The sequence below is a fragment of the Engystomops pustulosus genome, chromosome 4 (assembly GCF_040894005.1).
Source record: "Engystomops pustulosus chromosome 4, aEngPut4.maternal, whole genome shotgun sequence".
Taxonomy (NCBI): Eukaryota; Metazoa; Chordata; class Amphibia; order Anura; family Leptodactylidae; genus Engystomops; species Engystomops pustulosus.
This window is the reverse complement of record NC_092414.1, coordinates 116,466,986-116,480,336: the sequence shown is the minus strand read 5'-3', so window position 1 is coordinate 116,480,336 and position 13,351 is coordinate 116,466,986. Positions and strand designations below refer to the sequence as shown.

At 38.1% G+C, this 13,351-nt stretch overlaps 1 protein-coding gene across 1 annotated transcript in view; it reads right to left on the bottom strand.

Annotated features, from left to right (window-relative positions):
• Positions 1–1,855: 1,855 nt before the first annotated feature.
• Positions 1,856–13,351, bottom strand: part of LOC140127005 (chloride anion exchanger-like) — a 28,367-nt gene continuing 16,871 nt past the window's right edge. Inside the window, exons 13-21 of the mRNA XM_072147137.1 lie at positions 12,405–12,511; positions 10,161–10,230; positions 9,784–9,876; positions 9,602–9,697; positions 9,176–9,409; positions 7,995–8,049; positions 6,950–7,095; positions 4,352–4,426; positions 1,856–3,209 (exon numbers count right to left, since the gene is read on the bottom strand). Coding sequence (XP_072003238.1) covers positions 3,186–3,209; positions 4,352–4,426; positions 6,950–7,095; positions 7,995–8,049; positions 9,176–9,409; positions 9,602–9,697; positions 9,784–9,876; positions 10,161–10,230; positions 12,405–12,511 — 900 coding nt within the window. The 3' untranslated portion in view covers positions 1,856–3,185. The remainder of the gene's footprint in view (positions 3,210–4,351; positions 4,427–6,949; positions 7,096–7,994; positions 8,050–9,175; positions 9,410–9,601; positions 9,698–9,783; positions 9,877–10,160; positions 10,231–12,404; positions 12,512–13,351) is intronic.

Sequence of the window (13,351 nt, the reverse complement as noted above, 5' to 3'; positions counted from 1 at the left end):
ATTGAGCGTAATAGACCCTCCGAATGGGGCCAAAGAAGGATTCTTGTTTTTATCTTTAATCTTTGCCAAGTCAGACCACAGTGAATTAGATTTCTGCTATAGTTTCCGCCAGTTTTCCCGGCGGAGACTATGGTAAATGCAGTGCCTGCCGTGCCACCGCCAGCCCTGCTTCCCAGAAAATACTCGGAATTGGGGGGGATGGGGATATTTTCATTCCTTTTCCACCAGAAAACTTCCGCAGAAGCCCTTAGGAGTTAAAGCACACTAAACTTTTACATTGTGTTGTCCTTTCTAGATCAGTCATCTTTGTTTTATGAAACCAAATAAAAATGGTCCAACTTTTTATATGGGCATCCCTCACTCAATCATATACACATTATAAACAGAGGGAATATATCAAAAAGTATGGTAAAAAATTATGAATTTTTATTTATATAAAGCTTAAAAAACATAAATATAACACATAGGTAATTCTTTAGAAATGTTCCTAAATATATTAGGGTAACCTACATGTCAGGATTCAGGGGTAGTAGTGGAACCACTGAATCACCACGGACGATGACGTAAGCCGATAACTGGGAGCAGATTCTAAGTGGCACCCGTTTTCCACCAGAGCCCGCTGCAAAGCGTGTTGGACTCGCTGTGGCGTGGTGCCAACAGGTCGCTCCACAGGCTTGACTTTGTCCACAGTGGTTGCCAAGGCGCGACAGGCAGCACAGGATCGAGGTCAGAGGCAGAGCAGTAGGTCAGGGCAGGTAGCAGAGGAACGTAGTCAGGAACAGAATCGGGGTCACAACAGGAAATCTCAATACAAGCAAAGGACATACGGAATCAAGCTTTTTCTATGGCACGAGGCACAAAGATCCGGCAGAGAACACAGGAAGGGGCTGGGAATTTAACAGGAAAGGCAGCTGACCTAGGTGGGTATGCATGCGCCGAAGCGAGGAGACCACCGTTGGAACACGGACAGGTAAGCGCGGCTGCTGCAGAAGTGAGGGGGCATAGGGAGACACACGGGTGCGCCTGCAACACAACACATGGGTCGCAGGAGCACCCGTGACACTACAGCAATGTGCCAGGAAATACAACTTCAATGCTAGATTCTAAATCTCTATCTTGCCTTTGACCTTCAATGTCTCCAATAAAAGATATCTAGCATGCTTCTGATGTATGCTATGGATATAGAAATATATACCTGCACATTGTGCTGCGGTTCTCTCTCGCCCCAATGCGCTTTTAGCGTCTTCAGGAGGTGTCTCCCACATGAGAAAAAGCCTGGCTATTTAAGTACTTGAATAACCAATCCTGTAACCCCCTATTGTGGTTTATGAATATTGCTTCATTGTCTGCCTGGTGTATTTATTAGTTACGATTAGAATGATGTATACCGTTATTCTGTTTTGTGATGCATGTCCTGCTGTTGATCATGTCTGCACCAGTATGGCAATCGACATCCTCCGACATCCACCGCACACGCGCATAACTACTCAGCTGAAAATAAGCTTTCTGACCCTGCTGGTAATGCGCATGCATCAGGGGATTGTGTCAGAGGTTGCCGTCGCCGACAGGATTTCTAGCAGACATGCGCATTCGGATCATACTCATAGGATATCGAGGGAATAAGAAAATTCCTTCTTTGAGAGGATGCACTTAGTTGGTAATTTTTTTAAAGAATTATCTATGTGTTTATATTTATGTTTTTAAAGCATTATATATAAAGAAAATTCATAATTTTTTTTACCATACCATAAGGTGTGTATACCTTTTGTATGGTTTATTTTTATTCAGTTATCCATTATTTCTATTGAGCTATCCATCATTAGAGCTTATATTAATAAATTATATCAGCCATATATTCATTAATCTTGTTTTATTTTACATCACATTTATTTACATTATAACATTTACATAATAATTTCTAGCAAACTACGAGGAATTGTGATTATTTCCCTTTTACGCCACCTCCACCACAAATGGGAGGAAAAAGGGGATCCCCATGGAGTCATATGTCCTGCTCCACTGCCGTGCTGGACACATCAGGAGACTACGGCCAGTAGCAGGCTACCCTGATTTCCAATTTTACGTGTTAGCTCTAGTTATAGCTTTCGCCTGTTCAAATCTAAATGGGCGCAGGTAATAGTATAATTCTATACTGCCGTATGTGAAAGCAGCTGGCTCAGGGATACATCAGGAGGCCAGAGAATAATGCGCTAGTGTATATTAAATTCCCCCAATGTACCTATAATGCAATCTGTCAGGTGTCTTTGTGCATTATGCTTTGTTATTGTTCCCATCAAATATAAGAATTTTGTTCTTACGGGACCAAACATTTGTGAACATACTGTAGCCTTGAACTACTGCAAAAGGACTGATGCCATCATATCAGCTTACTATAAGCAGGTAATGTGATGTCACTCTGCTTTGCTCTGGATGGTGACAATAAAAGAAGGAAAGAACAAAGCTGCCATGTCTGTCTATGCACTTACTCTTAAGCAGCTGGTGGATGTAACTTATTACTATACGATGTAACAGTAAGTGCCCCCATTGACATTTCATTGAAGAGAAGTTTGTGCGGGCATGCATTTTCTGTGAGGTAATGTGGGTGAGACAAAACCTTTAATATAATACAGAAAATGCATTTACTTTTTACACTCTTTTACCTACATTCCAAACATAAATGCTTAGAGCACAAGCAATACATTAGTCATTTGTTTTTGAATTTTGCCCTTCATTTGGTATATACTTGTAACATACAGTGGTTGATCAAATATTTGTTGATTTCTTTGGTTAAGAAATATGTACATGAAACACAGTTATACTCTACTTATATTATAAGAAGTTGAGTATTACTGTATATTGGCATCTTTTATGTTAGATAAAAAAAATCAGTTACATTTCACTAATTGTGTATGGAATCTAAAATGTTCACTAATAACTTACATAGCTAAACTGCTCCTTTCCATCTGCTAATTTCTTCCTTCACTTTAGTTCATGTAGCAGGATGCTTATGAAAACAGTCCTATAAGTCCAGTCATGTTGAAGAGGAATGAATTGTCAAATGATAAATAAAAATATTTATAATAAGATGAATATTTTTTTAATAAATATGTTCATCTGTGACTGCTGTCTATGAAGAATTATGTTCTCTTCACTTAGCTCTTCAAGAAGACCTTTTCTTAATGTGATTACAGCTTCACTGCAACTTGTGTCTGAAAAGAAGAACAAGAGCTATAATTGGCTATTTAGTAACTAAGAGTCTCTGAGTACAAGCAAAATGAGAACTTGAATCACAATAGACCCAATAGCTAGCATCCAAATAAATTCTGTGACAAACCCAGACTGGTTTTTGGAATATATACTGTTTCTGGATACTGTTTCTTTACACAATTTAAAGAGTTTTCTGTCCCGCAGGCAGTATTTATTCCTATTAGTTATTTAGAAGTGACACTACGTAGTATTCATATAAAATTGATACTGTAGTGCCCAGGCACTACAGTATCAGTGCAGTGCCTATGTATACAGAACAGTAGTGGTACTGTGCAATGCCCATATATACAGAACAGAAGTGGTACTGTGCAGGGCCATATATACAGAACAGAAGTGGTTCTGTGTAGAGCCCATATATACAGAACAGAAGTGGTTCTGTGTAGAGCCCATATTAAAAAAACAGAAGTGGTACAGGACAATGCCTATGTATACAGAACAGTAGTGGTACTGTGCAATCCCTATATATACAGAATATAAGTTGTACTGTGCAGTTCCCATATCTAAAAAAAAAAGTAGTACTGTGGATTGCACATTTAAAAGGAAACGAAGAAGTGCTGTGCAGTGTTCATATATATATATATATATATATATTGTGGGAGATTTGGCGCAGTAGAGACCGTGGTAGCGGGGTTTTGTGATGCAGTTCAAGACAGTGACACCAAGGTACAGTCCAAAACAGGTCTAGCCTGCGTTTATTGCAGCAGGAACAAAAATAAACAGCCTTCACATTCAGGCATCAAAAACAAATAATAACCTACCCGTCAGGGTACTAACTATACAGTGATTCTCTAACTCATCACTAACACAAAAGATTTCGCTGTTCCAGGCACAGAGGTCAGGGCTGTGCGCTCTCCAGCCTCCTTTCAGAGAGACAACGCTCTCAGCTCTGCTCAGCAGCTTTATGCAGGCTGATTAGACTCAGTTGTAAGATCCTGCTCCAATTTATATATATTTTAAAAGGTAAAAATAACAGGGGATAAATACTCAAACAGATTTGGAAGGTCTCCAGGATGCAAGCAATGTTGATTTGGTCTTACAGAAGTCAAAATAATATGAAAATAGAACTTTAAACTAATATACTCACTGTATATTCATTATTCAAGGTTACTGGTCTGTTACCGTTTTCTGCTGCATCAAACTTTGTCTCTTTCATTTCCCCCTGATAAAAGTAAATAATATAACATCAACATAGGATGTTAATATGCTGTGGCAGATTGTCCTGTAGTAAATGTTGTAAATGTTTTTGATAATTACTTATATAAGCATGTGTTACACATGAATAGGTTATACATATTACTGTGAATAGGTTATACATATTAAAGAGAACCCGTCATGCAAAATAAGCCCCCTAATCTAAATATTTTCATAAACAGCCCTTAGAAAGCATTGCCTCTATCCCTTCATAGTCCCTCTACATGCCTGTAAACTTAAGCAATGAGGTCCTAAAGCTGTATGCAAATGACCTGTGAAATGTCCAATGAGTCGTTAGCATATTCAAGCTGTCCAGCTTATTCATGAGTGGGAGGTACAGCCACACCCCCAGTGCTAGATTGACAGCCTCTACAATGATGTGATGTATAATGGTGTGAGGTATAATGATGTGATGGCTGCTCTATGTGCTTGCTGGTGGTCACGCCTCCTGCAGCCTGTGTGTGTATAGGAGAGATACAACAGCTCCAGGATGCAGCCATGTTATAGCAGAACATGTCAGGTACTTGTGCAGCTGATGTCTGTGTCTCTGTGTATTAGGAGGATGCAGCATGTCAGCAGATGCAGCACACACACTAGCAATGCTTTACTATACATTACACACAGACATGAGCAGGGTGAGGAGAGGGGAGGGGTAACAGGGGTGACATTACTGCCTCTGACCATGTGACCAGCCTCATTTACATAATAAAAACAGATGATTTTACAATGATTAATGTATGAAATAACTAGATAAAGGTTGGGATGGGATCCTTGTGAGCTGCTCCAACAGGTAGTAGTAACAGAAATAGTGACAGAGACCTGATGACAGGTGTCCTTTAAATATGACAACCCCTATAAACTGCTCTGTTTATATTTTTTACCACATTTATTTCATCTATTGAACTATAATAACAGCATATAATATCATATTTTTTAGACTATAAGATACATTTTACTATACGAACACCCAATATATATTTGACACCAAGTAAATTTTTTCTGAATGACACATCAATTCACTCACACACAAAGCTCTTCTACATAACAGTGCCAGTGGGAGTATGAAGAAAATTACCCTGCCATACCCTGGCTCTGTCCTGACCTTACTATTACCGGCAGCATGAAAGGCTTTAAGTATTTTACCGTGATTACTTTTAGGTCCTTAACCTCTATCATGCTGCAGAGGCACTGCTCTCTCAGAGTTCAGGTGAAGCTTGTTGTCAGTACTTCACCTGATCTGCAAGACAGGATCTTTGCACTGTAAGATACCAGCAATTTTTAGCTTTTTGTGTAGTGTCATGCCACACCCACTAGCATAGAGACCCACAAAAACAAGTTCACACTGAAAAGGTTTGTGGGCCTTATGCCTTAGTAAGGCTAGATTCACACTGCCGTTGTCCGCCGTACTATAGCACGGCGGGCACACGGCAGCACGTGGGGAGAGGAGGAGGAGGTGAGTGCTACTCTACACAGGGATGTATGGCGCACGGCGCCATTATATGGGAAGAGATAGGGCATGTCACGTGTGCTGTACCGTACCGCTCCAGTAGGGCTTCGTGCGCCCATTGCCGTCTGTGGGGGACGTATATAGGCCTTATATAAGTCGGCTGTATATATGTTCTCCATGTGGCAGTGTGAATGTAGCCTAAGGTTAAGGCTGCATTCACATGAATGTGTGATTTCTCCAGTCCCGTAATTCCGTTCCGTATGAGCCTGTATGTACGTGACATTTTTCATCCGTATGCAGCACGTAAGTAACACGTATTTTATACGTCCCCATAGACTTCTAGGGCATATGGAACTGAAATACGGGAGAAAATAGGACATGCTCTATATTTTTATACGGCCAGTATACGGTACTGTACGGAGCGGTGTTAACAACGGCAATATAAATGGTCGGACGTATTGTCCATTGAAATGAATGTGGCCGTATGTAACTCGTAAAATAGCGGTACGGGCAGCATACGGACGTTTTCATACAATCATGCCAATTAAGGCCGCCTTATAATCGTGTAGAGAATTATAGCCATTGATGCTCCAATTGCAATTCTGAGAAATATGCAAACATGTTTTCCAAACTGGGAAATGGAAAACAATGCCTCCTTTTGCCCCTTTAGTAAGGTTAATGCACTTTGATCAAAATGTAGCTAATAACCTTGTGGTCATATTTATTAATATAATTGGTAATTGTATAACATGTCCAGAAGTTTTTTCTTAATGTCAGAAAAAATATTTCCTGAACAGTAATGCAGAATTTGACCAAACAAGTTTCCTTTAAAAATGTTCCAGTGTTAACAATCTTTTTGTTTGGGAAAAAAAACTCACCAGTCGAGCTCATATTAATATTGGCCTGGAAATACCAATGGTATGGTATCCTAATGTAAGTCATATTATGTATATAGGTTAATTGGTATATGAAAAAAGAAATCCCAACTGACGCCTAAAGAATGTCAAGCACACTTTAAACAATAAAACTGCAAAAGGTTATTACCTTATTATCTTTGAATTTCTCAAAGCTATCCAGGTTCTTCTTTTCTAGTATGTATAAGACTGCATCATGGATGGTCAGGAAAAGCATGGAGGTTTTAATATCATCATCAAAAAATCCACATTTTTCAAGCTTTTCTAAAAGATGATCTAAAATTCAGAAATAAAAAGCCGAAAAACAAAATAATCAATCATTATTATCATTAATAATATTATTTTATCTGCAATGTTTTTGTACATCTCTATCTATAAATACCTGCTCTATCTTTTTTTTTTAGACGAAGGCATAGTATGGTGACAGACATGTACATAATAAACTACTATGGTGGCCGGATGCTAATAATAAGGTCAGGTATATATGGTCAGGTGAAATAGGGCCTTAATCTTACTCACACAAAGGGTTGCATATTTTTAATACATTACTATAAGTAAAGTAATTTTAGTCTCTTTAGAAATACAATTGGCAGACAAGAAAAAGTGTCCACACTATAAAGGCAATACATTTTTGATGCCACTGCCTTCAGAAAGTGCCTTGTAGCGTGAAACCCCCCCTCCCTGTAGTAAAAGTCATAAATGAATGTTGCTTCGACAAGGGAAGGGGGAATGGGGAGGGGAATGTTTGAAATGTTTTTCTGCTTGTTGTAAAAACAAATTTGATAATGTTCAATACAAATCTAAATTTATAAATTTGTAAATCTAAATCTAAATCTGATTTAAAAAAAAACTGAGTAAAATTGTAAAGTAAGGGGATTAAAAATAATCTTTATTGTGCAAACATCACTAGGGGGTTATAATTTGAGAACTTTCTTTCATGAGCAAACCCCTCTAATGAATAACGTAATTTTGTTATATACTGGTTTATTAATGTTTGAGTGTTCTGGAATGTGGTACTAGTGTGTCACCGTACTGGAGTAATGATACTGTTAGATTTTTAGAAACGTGTACGTTCCACTACATTTTGTAGAAAGTTCTGCCAATAGGATCTTAACATTGCCATTTTTTTCTATCCCCTTTTTTAATTATTGTGAAGTATTAAAAAAGTTACTTACTGTCTATTCCAGCAATATACACTTCCACATCAACTTTCATAAAGTCTTTCAAAGCCTATAGGAAAACAATATTTTTAATCACTCTACTCAGCCACTGGACAGATATAAGAGGTGTCTGCTTCCTGTTTCATTCATTGTTTGTTAGCTGTTGAGAGTGCCAGGTGTCTGTTTTTGAAACTGAAGGTTATTGCAGGGATGTCACACTCAATTACACCAAAGGCCACATCAGACATGCAGTTCCCTTCAAAGGGCCAATTGTACTACATGGTCCTTATACACATAACCGTATGCAGTTTCCGGGGTGGCATCATCAGGTGAGCACAAATCATCTCACCCTAAATAGGAAGTGACTGCTGGCACTATCTTTTGCAATGCAGACAGTCCACACGTTCTCGGTGTGGTGAGGCATGGTGAACCGTGCCCCAAAGCGCTGTGAGTGTGCCCAATAGAAGGCTATAGAGGTGTGAGTAAGCCACAGTTAGCTAACAGCTTTAGCACATGGACATGTGCATGAAGCCTAAGGCTGTTTAAATGCAACTAATCCCCCATTGGCTGTAACATTTGGGGGTTGGGGGGTTGAAGCCAAGCTAATGTTCTAAGGCAGCATTTTAGCTTTATGTTCTAGGGCATGAGCTATAAGGAACATCTTTACATGAATGTTGTAAAATCTGAATTAGGTTTTAACAAGTTACAAAAAATGAGGTTGTATTGTGTTTGACACGTACAGACTATTGCAGTAAGACTAGTCATCAATATTTTATCATGGAAAACCTTTACGGATTCTCTATTTTTTTTAATGTGACCCATCATCCCTAAAATAGTCTTATAGTTTACTCCACTGAATACTTCATTTAAAAGAGTCAAGCAGAAGAATATATGATCACTTTGGTCCAATCAATCATCCAGAAGGGATTGTTCAAGCATACTCTCCCACCAGATCTTGAGGACAACAGTTGCAGGGAACACTGTAGGGAACATTGGGAACACTTTTCCATGCCTGCATACTTATATGATGAAATAAGAAAATGCTCCCTTGTAATGTACAATGAGGTGTGCATAAAAAAATTATTTGATCTGTATATCCCGGGCCCCTTTAAATTCAAGAATTTTGTTTTATGCAATATCAATATTTCCATCATGCTATTATTAAAACTTTAATTGATGTCTGATGTATTACTTACTGCTTTAAAGCCCTTCATTCCAGATAAATCAAGAAATGACACTGCTCCAAAGTCAATGATTAAGCTATGGACATCGATTTTGGGAACATTTATATTGTTTGGAAGATCTGAATTCCAGTCAATAACAAAAGGCAGGTCAGAAGTGTTTATTGGTTGGTCCAGCTCTTCAATATGGTTATTATCTAGTTCTTCTTCAGATTCATAATGGTTTTCTAATGTTGAAATGATACCTTTCTACAATAGAAAGTAAAAGATAGTTAATAGAATTATTCATATTATTATTAGTTGTTCCTTTCCAATTAAGATATTTGTACTTATATAGCTGTTTTATGACTCATAAAACATAGTTTCCTCTTTGTCTTCATGTATACAAAAATGCTGTTTGTGATACTTAATAATATGTATTTGGAAATACTAAACACTCACTGTTGGGCTTTGGAATTCTCCTTTACTTATTAGCTTCTTTATTTTACGTAGTGCTTTGTTGCGTTTTCGTAAAATTCTCAGTGGGTTAAAGCCCGCCTGTAAGAGATAGACATTATGTTGTGTTACATTGTTGCTTTGGAACACACTGAAACTGTATTTTTATTTTACATTGTAGAACTTACAGCAGCCACAAGCTTATCTTTAAAAAAATCTATATTGGCAAAAAATATTGGTGATGGACATCTGAAAATCTTGATTCCGTGATGTTCATAAATCTGTAAAAGAAATCCACAAGAGTTCAGTTAGAACATCAAGTTGGCATAACACAAATCATAACATTTAACATATTGTCATCGGTATTACACTAGAGTCTTGCGCTTGTTGTCAGCTGACCACATGTATAGATAGTGAATCCGACTCAGTGGTTCAAGCAGGCCTCACTTGTGGCATTAAGGTAGACAAATAATATATAAAGATTGGGACCAGGCTGCAGCACAATGAAAAGCGACCAAATAAACATGACCTGTTTAAAGTATAAACAAATATATTTAGGACTTACATTTTTATAGTCTTTTCTGTTTCGGTAAATGTCCGTTCCTCCAATATTTGCCACCTGGGTACATTTTGGGCTAAACAATTACATAAAATAACAAATTAATCATGTCATTATGTATTTAATAGAAGAAATTTATTTGATGTCCGTTTCTAGGTTTCGCACCCAATATCAACCATGATTCCAAGATTTTTAGGGTTTTGGAGGTATTTTCTTTTCTTTCCAATCTCCTCTGCCTCTTTATATGGTGGTTAAATACATTCTACTTGAATCTGTTGCTATTTATGCTGCATCAAGACCAGCCTTTGCCATTAATATTATATGGAATTATATGGAATTATATGGAACCCAACTTCTGATGTTAAACTAATATTTATGTTAAAGTTGTAGGAGGATCTCCATCTGGCATAATTAAGAAGCAGATGACTCTGATGTTGTGATAAACTTAGTAGAGGCAGTTGACAAGTTACCCTTCCTTAAACGGCACTTAAAGTGCTTCAAAGGACCTACTTGTTTTCATACAGGGTCCATATTTTTTACCCTTTATGTTTTAGAGGCTGTGATGATGAGGTTACTGCCTCTAATATTTGGTGGACTTGCGCCTCTGTTGGCAGAGAATACAGGATGAACTTTCCCTCGTAGCCCTACTTTTTATCTCTTCATTGAGAAACCCTTTTCCATGCTTAATTCTATGTTCAAAGTTGCTCAATTTGTTTTACCTGACCGTGGGGTAAGCCAGATCTACATTTTTCCAGAGTGGTGGAGAGAGTCTACTCCTTGTGGATGCTACATCAATGCATACATATTGCACATTAAATACCTTTGTGCATTTGCATTTTTCACAGTATGAGCTTTAGCCAGCCAGGTTTTTCAAGTTGCTACTACATAGTCTCATAGTCCTAAGGTTGAATAAAGACTCAAGCCCATCAAGTCTAGCCTATATTTTTCTACAGGGTTAATCTGGAGGAAGGCAAAAACCCTTATAGGACAGACACCAATTATCCTATATTAGGTTGAAAATTCCTTCCTGACTGCATGTGTGGCAATAATAATAATCCCTGGATCATTGCTGCAAAGATTGCTGCAAAGAAGCCCAAAAGAACTTTTATATTAATTTCTGGATGAATTATAACCAAAAATGCCATTTTTCATTAAAAAATAAAATCTAACCCTTTCCTAAATGTTGTGATAAACCCTTTCCTATGTTAATGTTTAAACCTTCCTTCCTCAATCTGCAATATATATACTGTATATTTTTTTAGCCTTTTATTGTAAGACAGACCTACCACTCCACTTAAACCCCTTGACGCTGAGGCCTTTTTTTCGTTTTTGCTTTTCCATTTTTCACTCCACACCTTCAAAAATCTATAACTTTTTTATTTTTCCACGTGACGAGCTGTATGAGGGTTTGTGTTCTTTGTAACAAATTGTACTTCATAGCAATTCACACAGTCTCTTTCAGTGCATGTCTGTTGCAGGCAGTCTCTTTCAGTGACTGTCGCTGGGAGTCTTTTTCAGTGTATGCCTGTTGCTGGCAGTCTTCTTAAGTGACTGTTTGTCACTACCAGTCTCTTTCAGTCATTGTCTGTTGCTGGCAGTATCTTTCAGTTTCTGTCTGACGCTGGCAGTCTCATTTCAGTGACTATTACTGGCAGTCTCATTTCAGTTACTGTCTGTCTGTGACACTCTCATTCCAGTGACTGTCTCTGTCCCCAACTGTCACTTTGTCTATGGGGAGATTTATCAGAACTGTCTGAGAGCAGAACTGCTCTAGTTGCCCATGGCAACCAATCAGAGCTGGAGTTTTATTTTTTCACAGCTTTTCTGGAATTTCTGATAAATCTCCCCCTATCTCTGCATCCCTATCCATCTTACCTCACACATAAGCATCTTATGCTCATTGCCTATAGTAACCAATCAAAGCTCAGAGCTCATATTAATGACCTGTGGCAGAACAACAACCAATCATGGCTCAGCTTCCAACTGCCATAGAAGCAGCAGCAGCAGACAATGGCTCCTGTATATGGTGGTTGATAAGTGGATTTTGGAAAGCGTGGGGTGAAAATTTTGTCTCAAAACTAAGTCTATGACGTTCTCTGAGTCACAGTGTGCAAAATGTTGTGATTGTAAACCAAATTGTAAACAGTACAGATTTATTGAGCGGACATACATACATATATACACACACATACACTTGGCTTCATATATTAGATGATATAGTTGCAAAGGTGGATGCAGTACAGTACTTACAATTGTGCACGGAATACCACTGTTAGCAGCTCAAATCCTACTCCAGCTGCCAGTCCAAGGTCAAGGCCAAGTAACACAGCAGCAAGAAAGGTCACAACCCATACTAACTGCAAAGAATAAGGGAACAATGATAAGCAGTTTTTTACACAAATATGATACAATTCAGTCATATTTTTTACAAATTCACTACAGTAATGCTTAAAGAGCACAAAACAATTTAGTCCCTATTCACAGCACAGTGCTTGACAATCTCTGTCAGCTCCATAGAGATGAAAGGGGCAGTCCAACCATGCACGACCGGGTGCTCTGGTCATCTCAGGGAGCGACAAGGAGTCTGACTGGGGTGCATCGGACCCCTGTTCTTGTGATCACTGAGACACCAGTTTTGTGAGAAAACCCCTTTAAAGGGAAATACAGGTCTGCAAATGAAAAACAAAATCACCTCCAAAGCCATATGCAAATGAGCTGATATATTGGCTGAGATATGACTCTAATAAAGGTGGAGCTTTACTTCTAGTCTTCTGCGACTATCTTTGGTTCTATAGAACCTTGCATCATGCTTGTGGCTCTGTGAGCTACAGAACTGGAAATAAAGGAAGTTTAAGACATAGTTGGAAAATCTTCAGATACAAATCCAATCTCCTATTCCTTTAATGCTTTTTTTTAATCTGATTCTATCCATCACAGAACCACAATTCTGAAAGGTGACAGTCTTATCTATGAAAGCTAAATATATCTCATTGTTTTTAAATTAGTCCTTTAATCTAAGTTTTAAGTTGTAAAACTGTAATTTAGAAATGTTCTTTAAAGGAAATCTACCATCAAAATCAAGCATGAATAAAGCAGGAGCACTTACTCATAGATCCAAGCAAATCCAAATTATGCTGATGAGTAAGAATGGCTCTACCAGAGCCCCTCCATGCTCTATCTTCTCAAGCTATTACACT